Here is a 25,279-nt window from a genome sequence, read left to right on the forward strand (position 1 = left end):
GTTGCCAGACGAACCGCGCAGAGATGACTGTCAACGGGTATCTAGTCAAGCAAGAGTCCTTCTACCCAGTGACCAAGGACAACACCAACCCCTGTACATCCCACCGCATCAACCTCTGGATCGCCAGAGGTACGCAACTGGAAGCGAGTGGAGAGTGATGGGGCAGTTAGCTCATCCATTTTGCTTGCATCCTAAATTCTTGTTTTTGATACACATCACACGTCAATGCCAAGCGAGTCCAGTGTGAGAGTACGAACAGCTTGTTGTCCTGCTTGCTTCAGAGTGCGCACACCGAAGGCGGCTAGATAGACTGAGCATCGACGTGTGAGAATTGATTTCGAGAGAGTGTCGGCGCCGGGTGACGCGCAGATATTTGCAAAACTGATGCAGGACGAATGGACTCATCAGTTCCAAGTGCTGGGCCTACAAGGAGAGAGTTACTAATAGGGTGCGAAGAGGTGGAAGAGAAATTAGGGACGCGTCAGAGGAAGCATGTTTTCTCTTACCAACCCTGCTGTAGGCCGCGAGTAAGGCGACCCGGCTGATGGCACAACGCGACGGCCGATGTGGCGTGAGTTTACTTGTATATGTGCAATTTATTATTGCAGGAATACTGCCAAGGCATCCACACCTAGGCAAGACGGCCGATGTGGCGTGAGTTTATTTGTACACGTGCAATTTATTGTTGCAGGGATACTGCCAAGGCACCCACACCTGGGCAAGAGGACGATTAGGGTCCTCAACCAAAGCCTTTGGCTCAGAAGTCTGACCGCAAGGCACCGATGTTTGGCTGTTAATACAGAGATTTACCATTTCCACGGAACACGTTGCCACACATGTTCCAACCTAAGATCTGGTAGACTATATTCGTCAGAACTTTACCCATTGACCAACTTGGTATGACAGACAATGCGAGTATCGCGCGGACGCTCCTCAGTACAGCCCAATGGGTCGCCGAGGTACACAAACCGTCACACCACAGTAAGGTCTAGTCTCTTCATGACGGAACTGGGGATAAGACTGCTTAAGCTGAGACATTTGGCACCTATCTTCCTCCGAATACATCCTCTGGTTTGCTTTTTAACGTCCAGGATTGCATTCGGAACACTTTTGGCCAGCCGCATTTCACTGCATGGATGTGGATACGAGGCTTATAAATGGTGCTTTGTTGAAATGGTATAAATATGGCTATTAGTTTTGGCTCCGTAGGAGAAATAGTTGGTATGACCCAGGAAACTGAAGGGGTTAATTTCTCAACAAGATGAGCGTAGTCACACGACGAACAGTCGAAAGAAACCACTACAGGCAGTGTGGAGAATATGAAGCAGAGGTGCACAAAATAAATTCCACGGATTTACATATTTTGATCGAGAGACTAAGGAGACTAAGGGAGATCAGGCGAAGACCTCCAGATTTCGATTACCACAGTCTCCGAAACATTGCCCGGATGTGGTGCGAGCATCAAATCGTCTAAGGTGGAAAAAGTTAACTTTACAGGACGGAAGAGCTAGTCACACTCCATAGCTCGTGCTGGTTGCGACAAACACCTCGCACAATTCTTCATGACCAATCTTGTGCTGGACTGAACGGGATACAAGTGGTCAACTTGTGATTTGGCAAAGAAATATGAAAGCTCTAACCAGTAAATGAAATCACGTCGACGACTGCCATCCTGTCGGAGGGGACACTAGTGACGGTTACGGACCCGGCCTAATCTCAAGGACAGTGGAGTCCACGCACTTAAACTGCCGTTTCATTGTATGACTGAGTGAAATTAAACTAAAATCAACTCCTAATGGCATTGTTTCGAATGCGTGATCATTCCTCAAACCTTACAGTAAACAGAACTGCAGCAGACTGAACCAACGCCTTGATATACGGTTTATTGCTGACGAACTGAACTAGAGGAAGTTAAAGATACTGAGCAAAAGTTAACACAGAGCTATTCGGCTTGCAGCCTCAAAAGCGAATAGAAATCTCACTAAGCAAACATTTGGTTGCAATGAAATCGACGCTCAATGTGAACACGAATCGGTCTCGTCTAAACTAGTCATTGAATGATTTCATAAACTATTAGGGGGCCGGGTTGCTTGAGAATGCACCGACCCAGAGCGAAAACAACCGTATTTAACTGTTTTTCAAAGGGACACCAAACAGGTGACTCTTGCTGGCGGTTTCTCCATGAAAGCCTATCGATTTCGTTGGGAAAATACAAGGCCATGTCATACTATACCATCCAAATGCAATCAATAGGTACAATGACGATCTCAATCACGGGCTTCAGTAAGTCACTTTTCGAAGACAACCGAAGCCTCCTGCGTGAACGGGAATTAATTTTCATACCTAGTTGGTTAGAGATCACGGGGTTTTTGTGATTCAAGTAGATTTATGAAAATAGCCAGTCTGCGTCGCATGAGTACCGTGAAATAGGGTGATTGAACCCAGACAAAAGTGTTCCATATTTCGCGCCTTCTGCGGAAAGTGGACATCGTTTCAGGATTCTTCGGTTCTTGGGCTGCAAATATTGTTACAATTTACATCACAAACAACAGTTCCAAGGAAGAAAGAGTGGGGAAGCGCATCGATTGACAGTAAGTCCTGGGTGTCACTGTCTACTCTACACGTCTTAAAACCGGATTCTGGCCGACTACACACCTGTTTCCAGAAAATCAAGGGGAGGAAAAGGGTGCGACAGAGGACTTGTCAGTCACTCATGAATGGAATAAACGGAAGAGGTTTAGTAGGAAGACTGAACTATTCCCCATGGGCGCGAATGTCAGGTGAAAAGACAACCATAATCTTGAAGAGAGTGGACTTGAGTCGCGGACGTTGGACAGTCGGTAGCAGCGGCCCTTTGTCGTTGTTGATCGTCAAGGGCATTCAAAGGTTGAGAAGATTAAATGGGAGACCAATCTGAAAGTAACACCATCCGCCTGAGAATGTGGCGAATGAACCACCTGCCGCGGCTGACCTAACTGAGGCGGACCGAACATCGATGGCACACGCGAATTTTTGAAGGGTGAGGTGTACGATGCTGAATCATTCGAGTACTACCTGGCCGAGTGCTTTAAAGCACAGTCTCTGCATCTGGTAGAGGGTTGATCTGGGAATTTTCGAACCGTCTCGGAATGTTTGTTCATTACAGTCTAGCATTCCCCCAATATCCAGGAAAGTTCAGGAGAACGCCCGATGTTGACTTTTCGAGAACTCTGCGCAAGTGACGTTTCTCCTTTCGTGTCTGATAGTGTAACTGCTTCGTGTCGACCAATAAACAACCCCACGTTTCTCCTTTCTTTCGTTGGTATAAATTATATATGGAATATGATCATCATGTGCATTTTATTCACCGCACTATCATCGTCACTTTTTCTAACACCAAAGACCCACAGAACACACCAAGACCTCTACGTATTCGTTCTGTGGAGGCATCCGCAATCGTCCCAACGACAGGGAGGAATCGACTTATCTAATCCGTAGAATCGAAAATAAAACAAGCGAGTTTCGTTCCCATTTCATGAGAAAAAAGGAGACGAATGACGACTTACCTCCGCACAACTAATCAGAGCCAAAAAAAGAATTAACACATCCAGTATAGGAGGATGTGAATCGGCCAATGTTGAACAGTGTGGTATTCGAATTGACTTGCCGGGGCGATTAGATGTGTAGCCAACACTGGTACGATACTAACGGATGGTCAAATATCTACATCCGAAATACATTGCTCAGTAGGATTTTTAGTGAGAACTTGCCAGAACACAGATCACAAGATTTATCGTCCCAAGGCACACTTCCTAACAGCCATCGTATGCTGGTATTGGGGTATTTGGTTCACGTTTCGGGTGGGGGTGTTACTTACAGTGGAGTAGAACAAGTACCCCCACTTCGCAATAACAAGCCCAAAAGCTTGGTCATCCAAGAAACCATGGTTTTGGCTAACTTCAAGTGTGCTACACTCTGACAGAAAAAACAACAGGTTGTTGGGATGAATTTTACGCGATGTGCAGACGTTTGGAATGAATTTCAAGTAACAGAGGGAGCGCTTGCGAAGAAAAAAACACAAGGAACTTTGATTCTTGTGAGTACCATTATTGTGGAGATTAACTGAACTGGTGTTTGGAACAAGCGCGTCGCAATGTACTTTATTGTCGTGCATTTCCCGGCTTTAAAAACCCAAAGATAAAATCCTGAGTTTGAATCATTCTGGTGCCAAATGACATCGATTTCGAAAGAAAACAGTTAGATTTATGATGTGAAAATTCACCTGGTCTACAGTGTTTCATTTACATAGACAAATGTAGAGAACAGAACCGAGGCATGTGTGAAATGAAGAGATGACAAAAGGACAAATTGAAGCAGAAAGAAAAGACATGATTAAATGCATCAGGAAAGCACATAAAGTGTGGATGCCAATCCAAAGGTTGACTAGAAACACAGCGTTGAACAACTCAATCGGAATCGTTGGAATCATCTTCTTTCTGAACTGTCTTCGTTGTCTCCAACAGTTCGAGTACATGTGACACGGGTTTCACACGACCATCCTCTCCCACTCTTCCAGGTTGGATGACACCACCTCTAGAAAAGTTTGAGAGAAGACATCAAAATCACAATCAGACTGAATGATTGCACCGTCCTACTATACCGGGAAACCAGTAATTAGTCACATATGGAGGACAAATTAACCCAAATATAGTGCACAAGGTTTGTTCTCCAGAGATGAAAGCAGGCAGCAAGTCGAGACAACATGCAGCAGTGAATCAGATTATCATAAACTCTGATGACGTCTTCTTATTGAAACAGCTCGACGAAACCAATAGAGCAAATAGTGCGAAAAAGCTAAAAGATCAGACGACCGACATGTCCCAAATTAGTTCCGAATACACCTCAGCTAGAGACCGATAAACGGGTATGACGTAAGGTGTGAGAACGCGGTCCCCAGGGCGCATGGTCACCGAAAAAAAAGGCAAACGTTTTATATTCACAAACACTAAGCCACAAAAAGACCAAACAAATGTTTTCACAATTTTTTTAGAAGTAGAAGAGAAAAAGTGAACAGCTTTGTATTGCAGGTTAGAAAAGACTCTTACCGTTGTAATTTATCAATATTATTCACCAATTCCATTGCAAAGTATTCCTTCTGTTCCTCAGACATGCCCTCCATGGGGTCTGCTCTAGAAGCTTCCCACCTTCCTGTGACGGGATTAACCTCGTCCTTCAAACGCTTATACTCTTCGGTTTCCGAATCGCTAGAAGCCGAGGAATATTCTTCAGCCGAATCTTCCTCAAAACCCGCAGTGGCTCCCTCGCTGTTTTCGGTTGCGATTCGCTCCGTCTTCGACCGTGCACTTTTCTTTGATGCGCCGCCCAAAAGTGCATGACGTGCGAGAAACCCGGCAAAGTTTCCGAAGCCTGTGTACTTCACGGCACGACCAACTGAAAACAAGCACACAAGACAACCGCATAGATGTGAAGAACAGGCGGACTAAATTCACCAAGTCAACCAATGTTTGGGGCTTTAATCAGTGGAATTTAAGCGCTAGTGTTTTAGAAAAATTGTGGCCCGCTTAGAGCTCCCTCCCGTTTGAATAGTCCTTTCGACAGGCGCGGCCATCCAGGAATAGATGGACAGATGAAGATATGAGCAGAACTGGCAACAATCGTGCGGAGTGGCGCTGGCCGGACGGTAAGTGTCAAACTGATGCCCAGATAAAACAGGAAATTTCCCAGGTAGAAAAGTACTCAACGTCGGTCAATCGCCCCTTCCATGAGCGCACAGGTGATACTTCTCGTCACCCAAAACTCGACCCCAGCAGATGAAAATAACCCACATGCTCCTCGTTAATGCTCATGGTGAACGGTTGTTTAAATTGCGAGCAATAGCCAAAGGTCATTCAGGTGCCATAAGGTTTGAGGGTGAGGCGGTTGGAATTTAGGAATTGTCAGGATAAGCGAACCGATCAATGAACTCAACGCTATTTATTCTAAACTTTCAGAGAAGCACAAAAAAATGCAAAATCTTGAAGACTTCGTAGTTTGAAGGTGCAACACGCAAAACGAAACACAGGATCGCCTCCGATGTCCTGACTGAAGAAAATTGCACTGGAAAAATAATCTTTGAACGAAACGATTTCGTATGCTTAGTACAAACCCATTAATCTCTCTTCAGGTGTGAGTGGTCTATTCGAGATGAAAATATCGACGACACATTGGAGTAAAAGCAGGCAAAGAGTCCGGGTGAAATCTGCTAGAGAAAGGAAGAAGGCCTTTGATGCGGAGTTATTTATTCGGAAACGCCAACTGACCGGTTACAGACCATTGAACAGGGAAGCGAAACTCTAATCTGCATCTTAGTTCCAAAAACTGGACACAGATCTCCTCCCGAACGCGTTTTCTTAGAGATTAGTTGCCTCCACTCATTCGTCGGTCAAATCCAAGCAAATGTTACAAAGTGGCCCCACGAATTCTGCAACAGAATTCCCTTTTTCCATCGACGCAAAGCGAAATTCTACAAACAACACATACTACTCGCGTGCCTCCCGATCAGTAGTATCACCGTTACACTAGTAGTCGGGGAGCATCTGGACAATTCACCGTATAACCACATCGGCCGCGAGGTACAGGGATAAAGGACACGAAGCACAATAACGAAATTCGACGACATCCTTCTCTGGCCAGGGATATCCAGGAATGCTAGCCTATCCAAAGGGTCAAAGGCTCCTTTAGAGTTGAGGAAAACAGCGATTGTTGTTCGGTGGTATATATGACACCGCTCAAGCACTTTACGTGATGTAAAAACATGAGTGATGCACCACCCGCCAGGTCGAAATCTTGTTTGGTGCAAAGATAGGCATGGCGATATATGGGGAAGCCCGTAGTCGTGTTGCGACGAGCGTAAAACATATACTCCTAAGTTTGGAACAGTCAGTTTGGGTGCCTTTTCTGAACACGGGTACGATCACCGGCTGATCCACTAATCTGGAATTAGTATGAACAACGTAGCAAAAGCGGAATAATAAAGGTTCCCCTACTTCTTTGGAGAACGATAGGGGAAGCTCGTGTGGTCCAATAAGCCGATGATGCTTCAAGAAAGAAAGGCATATTAGTGTTCCATCAAATGCAAGTGAACTAAGCTCACAGACTGCGGTCCAGACACTTGCGTTAGACAATCAGAATGAGTGGCTTTTGTCCCTTGTGGAGTAATTGTAAGATAACTAGACCACACACAGTGCCATAAGCTATGAACAGAGAAGTGGCCGCTGCATGATCCTGACAGTCAAATGAAGTTTCAAAGGACTAAACACAAACAGTCTTCTCTGCGAGGGGTCTCTCTCGAGGAGACAACTGTAGAAGAGTGCACATCAAAGATAGGGAATCACATGCCAGGCGTTGGTTACAACGGCATATAATTTATGGAGCATACTTACTGTCCTCTTTGCAAAGAACGAACAGGAATAAGGCGACCAGTTCACTGACCCCATGTGACGGGTTCGTAAGCAGTTTGCATAGGCTGGAAATAGAAGAAAACTTATGAGATTTGAGGGCAAATGTTCAAAACACACAAAATTTATGGAACACAGGTAAACGAGGATGAATATGAGACAAGGTGTGGTATTCATTTCAAGTAGATAAGTGTTTATAGCCTCAGAGAGTCTCTAGTGGAGACATTCTAACTCACTAGCTTAAGAAAAAACAGAGATGGTGTAAGATGAGTGAAAAAATGACACAAGGGCGACTGAAGTTGATCAAGATTAGAATCGTTTGTTGGTAAGCCGAATAAATTCAGCTCACAACTACGTTCAGATTTAGCATGAAAGATTTATTGAAGACTGCCGGTGACGCCCTGGTTACTCTTTGCAGCACTCCTGGATGCTTGAACAAGTTGGCTTGCCGCTTGGAAAAGAAGCAGTCTTTAAAATGACTACGTTACAGTGAAACGTCTACAACGAACATTTTAGTTACAATGTCGCATCAAAAGCGAAACTATTGCAACTCACCGATTCCGCATCGTCGCCCCTTCTTCGGGTAAATTGCGTACTTCAGCGCGGAGGTGAGGAAGGACCTACAGAGTCAGCGAAACGAACCAGTAGAAATGGAATATCGATAGTAAAACAATAGGAAGTTCACATGCCCTACTGCTCGCCGACTTCAAAACCTGATATCCCAAACTATCACAGTACGCTTCAATGGAGAGTCAGTCTCCATTTGGCTTTGATTTGTTCGCATTTGCGAACATTTGCGAGTCTGCTTGTGTAGTGGGAAGGGGTTGGGGAGGGACATCAGTGGACGCTGAACTGCGCGGGCAAATGATACTTCCCGGTTGCCGAGGCCGAGGAAGAGGGTTTGGGGTACCCCACCTTGAGGCTTTGACTCAAAAGTCTGACCCACAAGGCAGTGGGAGGACGTAGGGTTTTCTTTGGGGACCCTGGTCGGAGCCGACGACTCAACAGTCTGACCTGCTCGGCTGCAAGGGGTCGGCCTAACCCGAGGGCGCAGGAAATAAGGCATTACTGTCTCATTCCTGATGCGGCTACACACAGCAGGTGCCTTTTGAGCAGCACCGGGCTCTTTGGTTCTAAAAGTATTTCGACCGTATTGGATAATGCGCCGGCGGTCACAGTCAACCGTTGGGCGATTTTTGGGGTCGACCTTTTATAACCCGTCCTTCCTCAGGGGAAGTCGGCATCGCTGCTTCAATAAATGGACATGCTGGTCGCCTGGGGGAAAAGCCTTACTGCCTTCACACTCCTGTCGCAGAGGACAGTACGACTTTACCCCCAAACCGCCACGTAGCACGATCACTCGTAGTACGGGGTCCCGCTGCTCCCTTTGGCCTTCCTGACATGGTTGCACCTTGTGGAACGAAGTTCCAGCCAGTGTAGCACTCAAGCCCGACCACCACGTCAAGGTGGCAGCTTTAGGTCCATACAGCGAACCACAGGCAAGTCCCCGTTCATGCTGATGTACGGCCAACATCCGCGCCTTCGGGGTGGTCAGGAAATCGGGTAGTGGTCGGCAACACGCTTATCTATAGAGGAGCTAGAGGAGAAAGAAGGAAAGCTCGAGGAAACTTGACCGCCGTTCAGGAAAGCACTGGGCAGAAAACGGCAAGCAGAAAGGCACGACCATTCCCCATAGGCGCGAAGGTCAAGTGAAAGGATCATCAGAATCCTGGAAGGAGTGGACTGGGGTCGCGGAAGCTAGGCTGTCAATGGCAAGATCCGTTTGTCGTTACCGATCGTCTATACAATTCAAGACGGTCGGGGATCGAAAAGAGTAAATGGGACGCAGCTTCGTAAGTGGAATGATACACCCGAAAAGCGGTCGAATAAACCGGTCGCTGGAGCCGACCTAACGACAGCAAATGTAAATCGGTGGCATGCGAACGACCTTTAAAGGGGGATACTACTGATGAGGCATGCGAATAGCATATGGTTTTCTCGTAAATCCGCTTCCCGTCTATTGAACAGTGAGATTTATTACGGAATTTGTGGAATTGCTTTGTAGTGTTCGTTTACATTTGAATGATAGTCAATGAGTATCCAGGATAGTTTAGGAAGATGCGTTTGAGAAGAAGACGGATACTCAGTTTCTATTAAGAAGATGCATATGAGAGCATTGCTTCCTAGTCCAATAGTCTGTAACTGCTCAGTTAGTGTTTTCCAATAAATAACTCAGCAGCGAAGGCCTTCTTCCTCTCATTATTACTCTGATTGCAATCCGAATTGAAAACATAAGCGTTTTTACCCATGCCATTTGAATTGCTGAATAGTTAGTAAGCGTCCAAGTCAACCAGTCTACCCTTCTCTGAATACTATTCACAACAGTCTAAATGCATATTCTGTGGATGTTGCGAATCCAGATCAGTCAGTTGACATACCCTGCAGTGCAAAGTTACCTGCCATCATGTTCCGCTAGTCCGTTTGCTTAGGCTCCGTGCATCGTAAATATGATTGTGCGGGTATACCGCAAGAACACACCACAATGACAATGGATTTATCGTTGGCCGATATGGATCAACTGACTGAACTGCTGATGTCACGATCAGATGGAGCATAGATCAGCCCCTGACTCTCCTTTAGATAACGGTACAACATGTTTGCCTAGCTTAATGAGGTATATTTTGTAACGGATGCGTCTATTTTGTTTGTTGACTGATTAATCGAATCGGTGGACCGACTTGTGACTTGGTCCATTAGAACAGTAAACTTGGACCCGTAAACGTGTGTGCACTTGTGACTTAAACAAGGCAATGAGACTTCGGTGTCATCGTAAGACGGTATCGGAGTTGAATATATAAGCCACAGTCGTTGTTGCAATACTAACATGGCAGTTGATTTGTTTTAGCGTGCGGTTAACGCTATTTTCATAATCCAGTGGGTCGATTATGGATAGTGAAGGATTCATGAAAAAGTTGAACCATTGCATATCACTAAAACGACTATGAGAATATTAGCCTCAGCTACTTAAAAACAGTATTGCGATATTATCATTTATTTTTGAAGAGCATGGTCACAAACATAAGAAGTGAATGCAAGCGATGAATGCGAAAGAGTAACAGGAGAATATGGGAGAAAAGAGAGAAACGTCTCATTCGAAATCATGCCAGGGACAGTGCCAGTCTGATGAGGTGAATCCCAAAGTATGTAAAGATTTTGGTATGGGAACAGGCGTCTAAAGACTAACAACCAAAGAAAGGACAAACAATGGTGAATGCTCTTCAAGGCGCAGTATGCGCTAGCACAGTCAAGACTCGCACATCAGGCACAAAGTGACCGTCATACTGGGTCTGGGGTGAGATTAAATGGCAAAAATGCACCTTCAGCTCTATGTGCCACGCATAAAAGTGTCATAAGTACGCAGGGAGCCCACAATGGCAAGCAAACACAAGTCACTGACTGCGACCTTAGGAAGTCCCAGTCCAATAACAGCCTCAGCGGATTGAGGAAAGCAGATCCCTCGATAAGAGATGATCATCGGTTGGTGAACCANCTGCACCCGAAGGAAACACGAGGGCTGGGATGCTGTCAGGTTGCCCAAGCCTAGAAAGAAGTCGACGGGGACAGGTTGGGTCCGAACAGCGGACCTGCCGGTCAGTAAATTCGCGCTCTATGCACTGAGCCATCTCGCCCCCCCCCTCTTGAGCTAGACGCATTAAACATAGGATAATGAGGTGTGCAACACAGCCACGTCTCGGTGTATCATTGAGGGCGTTTGACATACGTGAAGAGCCAGAGTGGCAGCAGTCCCACTTTGCTCAGCTTCCTTGCAGCTACTGTTGAGATTATTACCCGTGTGATTAACGGTTGGTATAGGACGGTATATCACAGTTTATTACTGCAAAACATGGGACTGAAGATATTCTTATCATGAACTGAAAAACAAAATGGAGGCGCAAAAGCATGTCAAATGACGTCGTTTGAATGGTGTTTGCCAGGTTCAGAAATTGATGGCGAATATCAGTAGATAAGCAAAATGTTACGGATGGTTGAAAAAAGCTCTGCATCACCTGCGGGTGTCTCCTTGTGGGTAGAACGGAGTATTTTCAGGCGAAAAGGAAATTATCAATGAATATTTTGTCCTGTGAGTGAAGCTAATCTACGCTGAAAAGCCGAGAAGCATTGTGCAACTGTCTCATCCCTACTGAGAACTATCAGCAATGCGCATCTCACCCCACGGAGTTGCGTTCAGTTGAGATGAAGGATGCGTGGGGAAAATTTAAAAACAAAAAAGGTGGAATAAGAATACAGTACCTGAGAGGTAGGCGGGGTGCTCGGTCAACCGATATTTCTAAGTCTCGGGAACCAACAGAATTCACCGAAAGATATCAAAAAATAATCAAATGGTATCGTGTCCCAGTTCACTGACGAAAACGAAGTAGTCAAAGCTTTACCTACCTTTGCGCGACAATACTTCCGGATGTCACGATTGCCTTGAGCAGCCCTGGTCAAGGCGTTCAACACGGGACACAAAGTTTCTTCTAACCCAGGCTGTGGTACGTAACAGGGAGCGCTCACCTAAATCCGATAGGAAACAGACAAAACAGATACCTGGAAAAGTTCGAAGGTTGATAAAAATCCATGCCTAGAACGGATGTTCGCTGTATGCTATTGATGTTCGCAAAATCACATCTTCAAGGGAATTATAACTGTGCATTGTTAAGTACCACCTGCGTAAAACAAGCGTGCCGCAAATATTTGACCCGCAAATGTGTGAACACGGAGTGAATGCGGCTTAAGAGCAAACTAGAAACCACATTGAAAAATGACTATGTTGTAAACCTCACAGTCACATATGGTAAATCTACTTCAAGTTGTGCGGTTCGGAGAAAGGTCACTCCCGGATGACCGTATGAGTGACTCAGGTAGTCGTTTGAAGTATCGCATTGACCAATGAATGATGCATCCCGAATTTGTGTGCAAAACGTTAATCAATAGTAAGCTGGAAACTCCCGCTTTTGGCAAAAGTCTATACTTCGTTGTATTACCAGTCCATATTGGCTAATTTACTGCTCAGAGAACTTTTCTTGTTTTCTTCTGTCCAGTATACACGCAAAACTGAACAATATGAAAAGGAAAAGTTCAAAGTGGGGGGCGATTATATGAAGACGAACGAGGTCACAAATCTATCAACTTCATTCAGGCCGCGTTTCGTATATTGCCAACCTGAGTGTGGTCAGGAGAATTTCAGAGACACATCCCAGTGGGCATATTAACACCTAATCGATATCCAAGTCATTTGAGACCGCCTTTTAGCTTGATGGAACTAATGTACGAGTAGGCGTTTCCCGAGTTACAAGAAACTTTGCGATATCCTCCAAGCTGAATAGCTAGACCGGGAAAACGAAAATCTAACAATTCGGCATACGGAAAGTACCTAGAGCGAAATAGCACCTTCGGCTGTGTTTCGGGTGAATTTTGCTGTCAGGTGAGAAACTTCATTGGACCTTCTTCAATTTGTGTTTTGTCCTTACGAACAACCCTGCTCGGAACAGTACAAAATACTTTCCCTCTCTTTATGAAGGAAGTTTTAAAAGCACTATTTGGGGAATTAAGGCCCGCTCAAACTATCAAAGTAAATCGGTCATCGACAACGGAATACATGAAAAATAATCAAGGTGGTCAGTTCGGCTACTTGAATAGCACATTTATCTACCTAGTTGTGGAGATTTCGTCCTGTGAGTGAAGCCAATCTATGCTGAAAAGCCGAGAAGCACGAGTGCTTGTTACAGGACGAAATCTCCACAAAAATCCCAAAGTTCCTCACACTACCAACTATCCATCTATTTGTTAAATGGTAGCCTTACTACAAACGGGAAGCCTGCACTACGCAGAATCAAAAGTAAGCTTATGACCCTACTTCCGCAGAAGGGCTTGCAACAATTAGCCCGGCCTGATTTACAGCTTGACATCGGTACCCAAATGTCACTTGTGTTTGTGACTTGCAAGTATGACATCTGTATTCGCAACAACATAGCTTTCAGAAGTCTTTCTACCTAACTAGTTTGTTCTGCTATTCTTATGAGGGTGGTCGTTACCAAAAATGCTAACTTTCGTATGGTTCAGATCTTAACAGACGCAGCCTATGGTCAGTTTAGAATGCAACTACCGTGAACACCATGCGTAATGAACCATCGTTTACCGAAGAGAGTGCTATTTTCCGTACCTGATTCAGAGTGGCGGAAGCAGAGAGGTTGCCAATCCTTGAGCTGGCAGAGGGGCATGAAAGAAAGTGCTGTCGGTGCTACTCGCTTTCCAGGATGGGGACCGCGTTATCCCCGCTGCGATTGATCGGAGACGCTGCAAGATATGGCTGCCAATCGATGCCAGTGGCGTTCGTATTGTCAGTTTCTATCCAGCTTGATTGAATGAATGTCTGGAGGTGTAAGCACCCCGGAGTAATTGTAGTAAGCTAGCAGTGGATCGTTTCCCCGTCCACTGTATTCTTTTCTTCGCAATAAGGGTCTCAAATAAATCATGGTCGTACAGCAGCGAATCATCACTGTTGAGCACCAACGTTATGCTTTCGATTACGATGATGCAGTTTAAGCCAACTCTAACGTATTTTACCGATGATTTGCTATGTTCCAAAACTACGTTGCACTCTCGGTCCACAGTAGTCGACACACAGATTCTACAATTAAAACTTGGTGCGATTTCGGTTTCTTTTTAACGGAAGTGTCCGCTGGACATGATGCTAAACTTACCATGAAACGACCCTAAGGATCCCAGTATTCTTGTCATAAGCACTCAGTCTGTAGCTAGGACATGGCCCCGAAATTGTACTGCAGCGACAAAGTGTTTAACTGCAGTTCTGTCAGGAGTGTGTGAACTTTTACGACGTCGATTTAGTTGGTTGCCGTCATGGGGTAAGAGGTGTGACAAGCAGAAAACGACAGAGGGATAAGTTACATGATGTTGATAGTACAGACATCATCAAACTGAGTGAGTCAATAGTGGCACGTTGCATGATGTTAGTGGTATAATACAAACGTCTTGATTAATTGAAGTCGTATTCAAGTGTGCGCTAGTTTGAGGAAGTTGACGAGGTGGACACTTGATAATCTGCTAGCTGTGTAATGAACCGATACTGTAAGACTGGATGGTTCTGTGGTGGCTAGCGACGAGTTCCTACTTGGAGTACACGGACTTACTCAACGTAACTGGGTGCAATGGTGCTACTACACTAAAATAAGTCATTATAAAGTGGTCTAACAACCAAGTCTGTCACCTGTGATTACGTTGAGGTTTGATATCATCATCATCGACAGCATAACATCCGTGTTCAACACCGATGCTTCACTGCCGTATGTGGCATGAGTTTATTTGTGTATGTACAATTCATGGTTGAGGTTTGATATACTGGTTCCTGAATACATGGAACAGCACTTCGAATTAGCTACATCTAACACGAGAAACAACACGTGGAACCAATCATTCCAGGTTTATGTGGGTTAGGATCAGAATGACCAGAGTACCGTGCTCCCGCATCTCGAAGCTGCCAAATGACTCTCACCGGCACATACCGATCTACGATTCATGGGAATTCAAACAGCCGTGACTGAGCCCAATTAATGCACGCACGCGTATTTTACTGGTAATGCTACACATTAACCTAGACAAAGAACTTGGTGGTGTTGAAGCAATTTGGATGGATCCAGAATATACATGTAGGGTGCTATCAGATTTCTCGCATTTCTCCCTATTCGCCAAGCAGCATTGAATTCTTATCACAATTCTGAGAAAATAAAGTTGATTTTTGCCGAAAAGCTTACAAGCCAGTTGCTTTCAACCAACGTCAAAAGAAACAAATCGAAGTTCTTTAAAAAGTTGAGTATAATACCTGGTACCTGTTGCGATAAACATCCAAGATTTAGCTAAAGTGTACTGGAGTGTTTACAGAAGTGAGGTTGATGGTGCATCACGAGGAGTCGGGTAACGAGCGGGAACTACTAAAATGTACTGCTTATTAAAACATGACAAGTACATCAACGGGGTGCACTCTCGCTGTGAGCGATTGAATATTATCTTAATTTATATTGTGATACTTACGGGAACTAACTCTGTGTCCAGAAAATCCAACAAAACCTGGATTGATGTCATCTCTTGCACCGCCGCACGATCTTTCACTGAAATAAGAAGCTTGAACGACCGCCTTGGCATCACATTCAGAAAGTTAACGAGCTGACTGAAACAGAAAATAAGGTATTACTAGTCAGAGTATAACTAGGCAAATACACCTAGTGTTTGCGGCAACCACTTGGTGCACAGGTGGAACCGGGATCTATCTTCACAATTAAGATTAACCGAAACATAGTCAGGGCATCGAATATACCTTCAGCAATAACATGAACGACTGTTAGCTAACACAGAACATGTACGCTACAGAGGAAAGCTATCAAACGTAACTTATCCTCCCAAAACCGATTGTCTTCGGGAGCACTTTTTCAGGTTAGGAGAGGGTGACCCAGGAATGGGGGCGAATTCTTTTTTAAAGACACTAGCCCGGAAAAATGCGGCCACCTGAGTCTCATCGGCTGACGTGGACTTTTGTTTATTGACCAGCTCCCAACGCCAACTCTGAAAAAGGCCAACATACTACAGTAATAGATCAGGTCAGTGTCCGAATAGTACTGATAAGAATGACAGCGTTCAGTCTGCCCGACAGATTCTCGAGAAACAAAAGGCCGTACCAGACGAGTGAATGCAGGTCGAGGTAGTTCAGCGGTTGCGGCGCGAAACCATACATAGGAAGATTCGTCGTCCGATTCCAACCTTGGCTCGTCGATTGTTCCTGACTTAGGCAACCTGGTAGCATCCTAACCCTCGCAGTCCCCGGGTTTCCGTCAACCTTATGTTCTTCTTGAAACCAAAATGCACGTCAGCTATGTACTGATAGGGTGTCACAGGTAAACGATTATTTCTTTCGTCTTATTTTTCAGATTGAGTTGTGTTCATCGGTCTTCCAATGGAAATAATGTGCCTTAACTGTTTTGATTACCTAAAGCCAACTACAGAGTTACCTTGCAGTTAGACCTCACCACCGAACTATTCATTGTCAGGGATCTCAATGCATATAACTCCGACTGGCTTTTCCACTCTTCTCGCTACTCATCTACAAGCCTCAAAGCGAACAGCAGTTCAGGGGTTGCAAAACACAAAAGAAGTATATCGCTGCCCACTGTGCCAACTGAAACTCTAGAGCGAATAAATGAGGCAGACAGAGAATCGTAGGGACTATTGATAAAAACATGTAAGACACACTTGTTAGTGTTGGCCGAAAATATAAAAAAATCATTCAGCTGTAGCACGCTTTCGGTTCATAGCCGCCATGCCACCCGGAAGAAGTACGAGAGATGGGATATTGCCAGCTTTCCCAAGCCTACACAGGGGGAGCCGAGGCGCAGAGGTTCGGTTCGAACCACGAGCCTTACGGTCAGTAAACTCGCGCTCTAACCACTGACCCATATGTTCAATCAGGTCAGCGCGCCTAGTTCCGATGGAAGTACTCTTTCACCCGCCATCTAATCACTAGCTGAGACTAAAACTAAACTGAACCGAGGAGCAGCCAGATAATGCACTGATGCCACAGAGTGGCAGTGTCATAATAACTAATTGGGTTTCCAAGAAGTGGAGACTGTTCCACAACCTCTGTTGACTCTCCTCGAATGTTCAGAAACTGGAAATCCAGGAGGGTAATTTTACAGCAGAGAGACAGGCACGGATGGCCTGGTCCTGGAAAGTCCTTCGAATAACAAATACTCCACCTTATCTCACAATATAACAAAAACGGTGTTGTCTGCATGTTTCAAAGTCACGGTGTTCTCTTTCACATTGGTTCGAACACAAGTTTTTCTCAGTCACTCACTTTAACCCGTTAGCACGACAGTGATAAATTTAAAAAAGAATGGAGACACCAGGCCCCAAGCCAGACACCTGTTTGTTGGGGAGATTTTGGAGGACTCCCGTAAACTTTCAATACCAAGGCATGTGAACAAAGATGGCGCATGAAACTGATAAATTTCCATGTTATACCGGTTTTCAGAAGCACAAATACAAATACACACTACTCATAAAAAGCACGGAGAGTACGGGCTCCTGATGGAGACTTGACCCATGAAACAATTTCCTGAGGAAACCCTGGCTGTCGTTCTTTGACCGATATTTCTGGTGTTGTAGTGAAACGAGCGAAAACAAGAGAAGGGCTACACATGTCTTTACAACCCGTAATTTCAAGTTCCGCGGACTTGACACTTAGCGGTCTTCTAAGCAGAAGGGTTGGGTACAACGCATGGCTTCTGGGAGGTAGCCACATATCCTGACAAATGTCACCAAACGTAGTGGGCTGAACGCTCACTAAGAAACTAACTCTTATTTCCACGAGGGTTAAGTTAGTAACGGTGATTGTCATACGTTCAGCTGCAGCACTCTTTTCGGTGCCTAAGTGCCATACCACCAGAAAGAAGCATGAGGGCTGGGATACTGCCAGGTTGCCCAAGCCTAGACAGAGGAAGTCGAAAGGCAGAGGTCGGGTTGGAACCACGGACCTTCTGGTCAGTAAATTCGCGCTCTGACCACCTGAGCCACCTTGCCCGTTGATTGTCATACTGGCTGAAGGCGTCGCTTACACAAAGAGAACTATCACAGGTCCATCCCAGTCTCTTCAGACAAATAAGTTAAAGATGTTGACTTCCACATTTAATCATAGTGGGCTGAGATTTTTCAGCATAGTCGCGAATGACTCAGTCAGAGAAAAGATAGTCGATTTCCTTGTCACGAAACCTGATTTGACTAGTTTAATACCGTAGAAGTAATTGGCGCTACCTACCGTATGAGAACCTGAGACCTGTTTGCCCCTAGTTCCGAGGTATTCTAGCATTTTTACAGGTAACAGTCGAGCTCTATATTTACCGGACTTTCATTTGACTATTGACAAGCGACTCCAACCCTTGAATTCGCTGTCAGTTCGCCACACTTGGGCCGAATGAACCGGATAAATTGGGTACATACGTAATTTGCTGAACTTCGACAGTAATTTCATTGTTTGATGGTTATCTGTGACATTCAATCATCAACTGGTTAGCTTTATCGGAACAATCAGATGGGCTGTCCAGAGGTGTTGTGTACTGCAAAGTGGTGCAATTTCTACGTTGACCCTTGGCTTTCTGCTCCACCCACTATCAAAAAACACAGTAGCCTGAGATAGCCCTTTACGACAACAAAGGAAGAATATTACGACTTTGCTTACGAGGTTATTATGGAATGTTCAACAAGGTTGTGCTAGAATCTCCGTGACGAGGCGAGAAGCGTCACGCTATGAAGGTTGGATCCAGACTGGCTGACATTCTTGCGAAACAAGGGATGCTTTGCAAATCAATTTGGTTTTCACGAACGACTCGACTGAATCTCTCGTTTACAATATGAGAAGTTTTCAGCAACCTTGTGAGTAGTCTCCTTTATGAAAAAGGGAAGCCTTCGTTTGGTCCGTAGCTCGCACGTGACACATCCGTCCAATCAACGTGGTGTTCGGTTCTGGAGAGCGGCTGACCTTCGGACAAGAGCAGTTGTATGTTAATCCCTCAGCTTGCCTAGCACGATTAGGTCTGCGTTCGGTGCTTCAAAACATTTGTGACGTTCTTAAGGTCAAAGCAACGAACTTTTGTTCATGTTCAGTTTGCGCACTGTTCCAAGGTGATGAGCTTGATCGGACCCGGACGTCCATAGAAAATATGGCCGGATTCGGGTTGCTATTAGCACTTATGCTATAAGAGTGGTTTTATAGCATACGAACAGCGTTACTAAATAATGGTTACGCTGTCTTTTACTTCCCGTACTTCAGATGGCGCGCCCAAAAATCTCATTTAATGTTTCGGTAATCGGCTCCGAGCGCGGATCCTACTTGGTATTTTGTAAAATTTGACACACGTCTTCAGATGGATTCACATGTGGATTCACATGAATAAGTGCGCCAGGACAGGAGGACGACTGTTCAAAACGAGAGTGATGTGAAACTGAACAATACACCTCCCGCGAAAACCATCACATGCATCTTCAGAATCTGTTTGGTTATCTGGATATCTTGCTGTGGTTAGGAGTTATTCTTCGTCTGATCAAATCGACCCGATATGAAAAGTCGGTATATTTTCTTTATGGAATGCACTACCCATACGATTGATGAAAATGCCTTGTTTGCCCTTTTTCGTTGGTTATGGGACTCATCAGATAGGCGCAGTCTGAAAGTTTCCGTCAACCGTATGCTTCACTTGAACACAAAATTATAGGGGGCTGGCGAAATAAATTCATTTGCAAGAGCATACAATGCAGTATCTCGAATATCATACGAACCGGAACAATAAGCGATGTGTCTGGAGTACATTCATTCGAAGAATATCATAAACGAGATATTTGAGTGGGATTCATTCTTCTCCAACTAGCACCAACTTAATTTGCAAGTGGGTTGAATTTTGCCAACAACCGGTATACTTCTGCTCCCGGAGCTCCAATGTTAACAGTTGCGTGTTATATGACTGCATTCAGAATGCTCTATTAGGGGCTCGTTTATCTCCGTCGTGATGAGACCAGACTTCGTCGTAGTGTAAGCCAATTTTCTGCAAAACATCGGTGTTTGACCATAAATGAAACGACTCCTATTTATTATATGGGGCCGGAGTCGGTGCACTCAAGATTTGTGCGACCATTAATCAATAACCGAGTGGCCCAATCGGTTGTTACGTGAGGAGCATTGGCGTTTAAAAGAATGATCGTTGCTTCATTGAATGGGAGGTTCAATGTGGATTTACTAAACTACTGATTCAAGACGGGAGCGAACTCTTCGGGAATATGACAAATGGCTCGCTTCGATGAGGGATTTGGTCTTTGCTGGAGGCTGCATTATCACGCTATGCGAATACACTTTGGATGACGTTTATCTTAAATTCAGAATGAGCATCATCCGTCGCCTCAGTATCTGATAATGATTAAATCAAGTGTCACCGTCTCGTATAGGTCCAGACTCATATTGTTCTAATTCGGCGGCCTCGTCAAAGTGAGAAAGATACTGTTTGTAGTTGTTCTCTACTAGTGCATCACTAGTATCGAAAATGCTGCAAAAACCGCAACAACTACTACACCCTGACATAATCCTTCGTATTGGCAAGCCAGTGACCTCAGCGATAGCCTAGCCCAGCCAACAACAAGGGTTAATTGACCCACCACAACAAATCACAGTAATAGCCCGAACATTAATGGGGTTTGACTTCACATCCCATGTTTGCGCTGTCTTGAGAAGGATGTAAAAGTTGGGTTTCACCTTTCCAGGTCCGACACGTGGGCTTTTAGCGTGTGTCGTGTAAATGGCGGAAAGGCATAACCGGCAGTTAACATTGTCTTGGAAAACGTATGGTGGCTGGTCAGGCTGACCTGACCGTATACGCTGAAACACCTCTGTACAGAACGTCGCTAGAATCACAGAGTGGACGCTGTAGGTGTGGGTTAAATTGTACACTTTACAAGATCCTAGAAAACCCACAAATGCTTCAAAGGGTACCAGGCAAAAGCACACTTCTCAGGATGATCTGAATAACAAGCCATTAGATGCAATGGTGCAAAAGATCAATATCAACGGTCAAGGTCCAGGAGAAATGCATCTAATTCATAAAAGGTACTACCATTGAAACCCAATTGAAGTGGCTCCCTTATGCTGCGGATGGACCACTACATCCAAGTACATCCCCAACAGCTTAACTGCAAACAAATGGTCTTGGAAGGTTTAGACGTGCACACTGAATAAAATCTAGGCAGCTTTGTAGGTCTTTTACACGTGATGTCCTGAAAATTCTAACCAGCGTCGTTCAACACTAGATTCACAGAGTTTGAACGTCTCACAGGAAAGTCTGGCACAGTAAAACTGTACAGTGATATCCATCTACAGAGAAGAAGACAAGGCAGAACAGTGTAAACCGCTTGAAGGAAATCTGAAAAAACTTTGAGACTAACCATGTGAGTTGATGGTGTTCCGGAGTACGGGGGTTCGGTCGGAGTAAGAAGTCACGGATGATTTCGCAATATCTGTTGAAAATTTCCAGATTGGACTGTTGATAACTGAGTTTTCAAGTAAAGTCTTGGGTACTAACCTGCAGATTGATGGGACTGCGCTGGACGGAATATCCAATATTATAAGCCACCTTGAAGATATCTGAAATTAACTGATAATCTTTGGTCGAGAGCGGAACGGGCTGAAAGGTGTACAGAAGATCCGCAAGTAGACTGAACACATCATTACGATCAACCAACTCTTGTCTCAAACAAGCAAAGTAAGTAGACGATGTTCTACTTACCGAACCGTGGGGTCTAATCCAGAGAGAAGGAACAACAGCTTCAAATCCAACTGAAGAAGGTCACTACGGGACGCCGTCTCCGTATGCGCTTTTAACCGACTAACAAGTTTCTGAATAACATCTGCAGACCTGAAACTTGATCGCTGTTTGGCAAGATACTCACTTAAAGTGGCTGAGGATCGAGGGTCGCTTGAACAGTAAGTTGCTGAGGGCCTTGAGCGCTTCCACAGCCTGCAGTTCGTCCACGATTTCCCCAGATGGAAAAGCGTGTGATAATAATCGGTCAATAAGATTTTCATCCGTGAGCTGGTCGAGACAACGCTCATCGCGAGAAAGAATCCGCAGGCAACTGAGACATTTCACGAGTTCCGTCCCTTCACCTGACTTCAGAACATCCAAACAACGTCTTAGAATGAGCTGTCAAGAAGCGAAAGGTAAAAAACACCATACGCATGCCCACCTCTTTTTGTTCCTCATCGACCGTTTTCAGTGAAAAGTCGAAATCATGCTGAATAAGGAAAATATACGTCAGCTGTCAACATTTTGATACTTACTTCTTGAACGAACTTTTCGAGCGACATATTAAATGACGTCCTGAAAAGAAGAATCGGTATCAATGAAGCAGAGTCTGTCAACTAGCGACTGAGTGGACATACATATTCATTAGATAATTACTAGATACGATCTGTATACATATCACACTGGTCTACACAATCATAATTCATCAGGTTGGCTCAGCTCAGTTTCTCATCCAGGGTAAGGCAGATACCGTCAAACTCCTGCATATAACGCTGCAGCGATTTCCGTATTCCGCAGCATTTAGGTGACCGATACGGAATGCGCGCACGAAATTCGTTGCCTGTTTGTGGTACGGAGGTCAGACACCAAAGCGACGAACCACTTCGAGGGATTAGTAGGTAACTAAGAGCGTGATTGCAGGTCCAAGTCACTCCCGAGCAACGATTTCGCTCTGTTGGGAAAACCATGGCGCAACGGTTCACTTCCGGTGTGAGACAGTCAAGATGGATGTGACCTCCTATCACAAAGATGTCAAGGTAGTATCGTTACTGCATTCCTGTCGATCACGGTATCGCCTCTATTCCTAGATATTGCAATAGAAAGCATGCCATTAGCGATGAAACTTAACATATATGCCGATAGTAGACATCTCTGGCAAACTAAGATGATGAGCTGTGGGTAGAATAGGTCATCACAAACGCGAACTAGACGCGTCGTTCCACTCTGCATTTTTCTCGCGATGTTCAGCATTTCATCCCGGACTAGGTGATCTCATAGCACTACGTGACCGAATGCAGCTCCATATATTGACCGATTTTCATCACTGGATCGTTTCATTCCAACCATCCCTTGAACCCATTGCCCTGCAAACTGTCCCATTAAAGCGCAGTTTATCCTCTCCGGTTAAGACCACAGTAACTTCCTCGTCCACGCAAACGGTGGTCTTGCAAAGACTTGTGGAACGTGCAGGCAATGTGGCTCGTCCAGCTCGTCCCGCCCATCCTAAAAGTCGCCCAATCGCTTTGTTGAACACGGCTGCAGTTGAGCAGCTTGTTCGCTCCACAACCACCGTATCTGCAGACCCAATGGACTCTCTTGCACCACGTGTGGATAGGCCTCAAACACCAACGTCTTCGACCGGCGGTTTGCACCAAAATGGACTTGGGTCCGATCATCCTCTTACTACCAACGACCTCCTCACTGACCTGGTCTTCATGGCAGCTCGAGGGGAAGAGCCACCACCTTTGCCTACGGAAACTGGTTCCGGGAAGGGTGGATTCTATGTGACCAAGCAACTTCCGGAATCTACGATGATTCCAGATATCAATCCACCAGAATCCGTCGAGAACTCCACGGTTGGATTTGAACGCAATAAGATGTACGCGACGTTTTGTAAGCGCCTCTCACCAGAGTTCTCCGATAAACTCCCTGTGGTTTCCAGTCCCAAACGAGTTCCATCTCCAGTAACCTCAGCCGCCACACAGTCACCAAGATCCTCCATCCCCACGCCCGATGTAGCTGGTGGCGCTATTTCCCTCCGATCTGAGTTTGAAAAACGAAAGCGTTCGCGATCATCATTGCCGACTATGCAGGTGGAGGGCGTGAAAATGGCAGACGAGAATCATGTTCCATTGCAGGACTGAAAACCTGATAATTTGGAAAGAACTCCTCAGAATGCCTGTTGGAGTAGACCCAGCCAGTGATATTCCAATTCGAACTTACCATCTAGTGCTTTTGTGTACTAACCGGTGCGCCCTCCTATCTTCAGTTGGCAAACGTCTCACGCAGTTTCTGAAATCGTTTTTGTTTGGGAGGAAAGGATGACTAGTTGCAGCCACGTGCCCTTCTCATCGTCATAAATCTGCATCAAGACCACTGTGACTGTACTTCCAAACATGTTAGTTGTACCATCATTTGTTCCTCGCGTTTCATCCTCCCTGTTTGTAACTACCAACTCCTTTTGGTGTTTACACAATCTGTGTTCGCTCTTTTACTTGAACTTGAGTCCACTATATCACTGATGGCCACCTCTGTGCACCTCCAGGAAGGAAGTGCTGGTGGGGCATCGGTAAGCATAACGACGTTCCATTAGTTCTCGCAGGATAGAGATTTGGTCAGCGCAACCAGTCCCACAACGGAAACTGGCTTGCTTTCCCTGGTTGAGAAGCTCCCTTCTTGTTGAAAGTCTGCGAAAGGGTAGTCACATAAACCGTGGATGCAACCCAATAATGATAACACAGCTATTTGGTTACTCTGATCTCTGCCTCCTTTTGCAGACAGGGGAAATATGAATAAAATCCGAGAATAATAATGATAATAATGATAATCCTCCAGCTGCAGTACCCTACAGCTTTCTCTGCCACCTGAAAGAAGCGCAACGGTTACCCAAGCCCAGACAGTGCAGTCGGGATGTCGAGATCATGCTCAAGCCACGGACCTTCCAGTCAGTGAGTTCATGCCTGAACCATGACTGAACCGTCCCGAGCCAAGAAATCCCGATGCCAAAAAATGGATGAACAGGCCAGTGAGTTACCCGAACATATTTTCTCCGGTCTTGGTTTATGACGGCGTTAAGGTATCAAAGCCAGTCATTAAGAAGTCACAAACTCCTAGTGATCAGAAGAGGAAATGAGAAAACGCATGAAAGATTCCAGTGATGCCTTTGATGGTACGCGGCATGCGTGAGTTGGTTGCGCCAATAATATAAGAGAGTGAAATTCCCACATTTTGATAAATTTGTAATGAACCGAGAAAAGTCGGCAAGGCGTTCCTTCAGAGCACTTGTCCAAAGAAACCAACTCGCTTGCACTTTTTTGCATCTTGATTCAATTAACTCCCGAGACTTATTAAGATGTGGTCAGATGCTAGCTGATAGAATAACACGGAATATCACTGCATCGAAGAGGCTAAAAGGTTATGTAGGAGTTCCAT

General features: G+C 45.2%; 1 protein-coding gene across 1 annotated transcript; it reads right to left on the reverse strand.

Moving 5' to 3' along the window:
* Window positions 1-3,913: 3,913 nt before the first annotated feature.
* Window positions 3,914-22,410, reverse strand: T265_03327 (hypothetical protein; the record flags this gene model as incomplete). Its single annotated transcript, XM_009167788.1, has 10 exons — window positions 3,914-4,572; window positions 5,085-5,430; window positions 7,422-7,504; window positions 7,992-8,056; window positions 11,892-12,011; window positions 21,626-21,791; window positions 21,830-21,958; window positions 21,993-22,246; window positions 22,290-22,337; window positions 22,384-22,410. 10 exons carry the CDS (start codon window positions 22,408-22,410, stop codon window positions 4,446-4,448), a joined length of 1,365 nt encoding a protein of 454 aa, XP_009166052.1.
* Between the last annotated feature and the right edge of the window lie 2,869 nt (window positions 22,411-25,279).

The sequence above is a fragment of the Opisthorchis viverrini genome (assembly GCF_000715545.1).
Source record: "Opisthorchis viverrini unplaced genomic scaffold opera_v5_46, whole genome shotgun sequence".
Lineage (NCBI taxonomy): Eukaryota > Metazoa > Platyhelminthes > Trematoda > Opisthorchiida > Opisthorchiidae > Opisthorchis > Opisthorchis viverrini.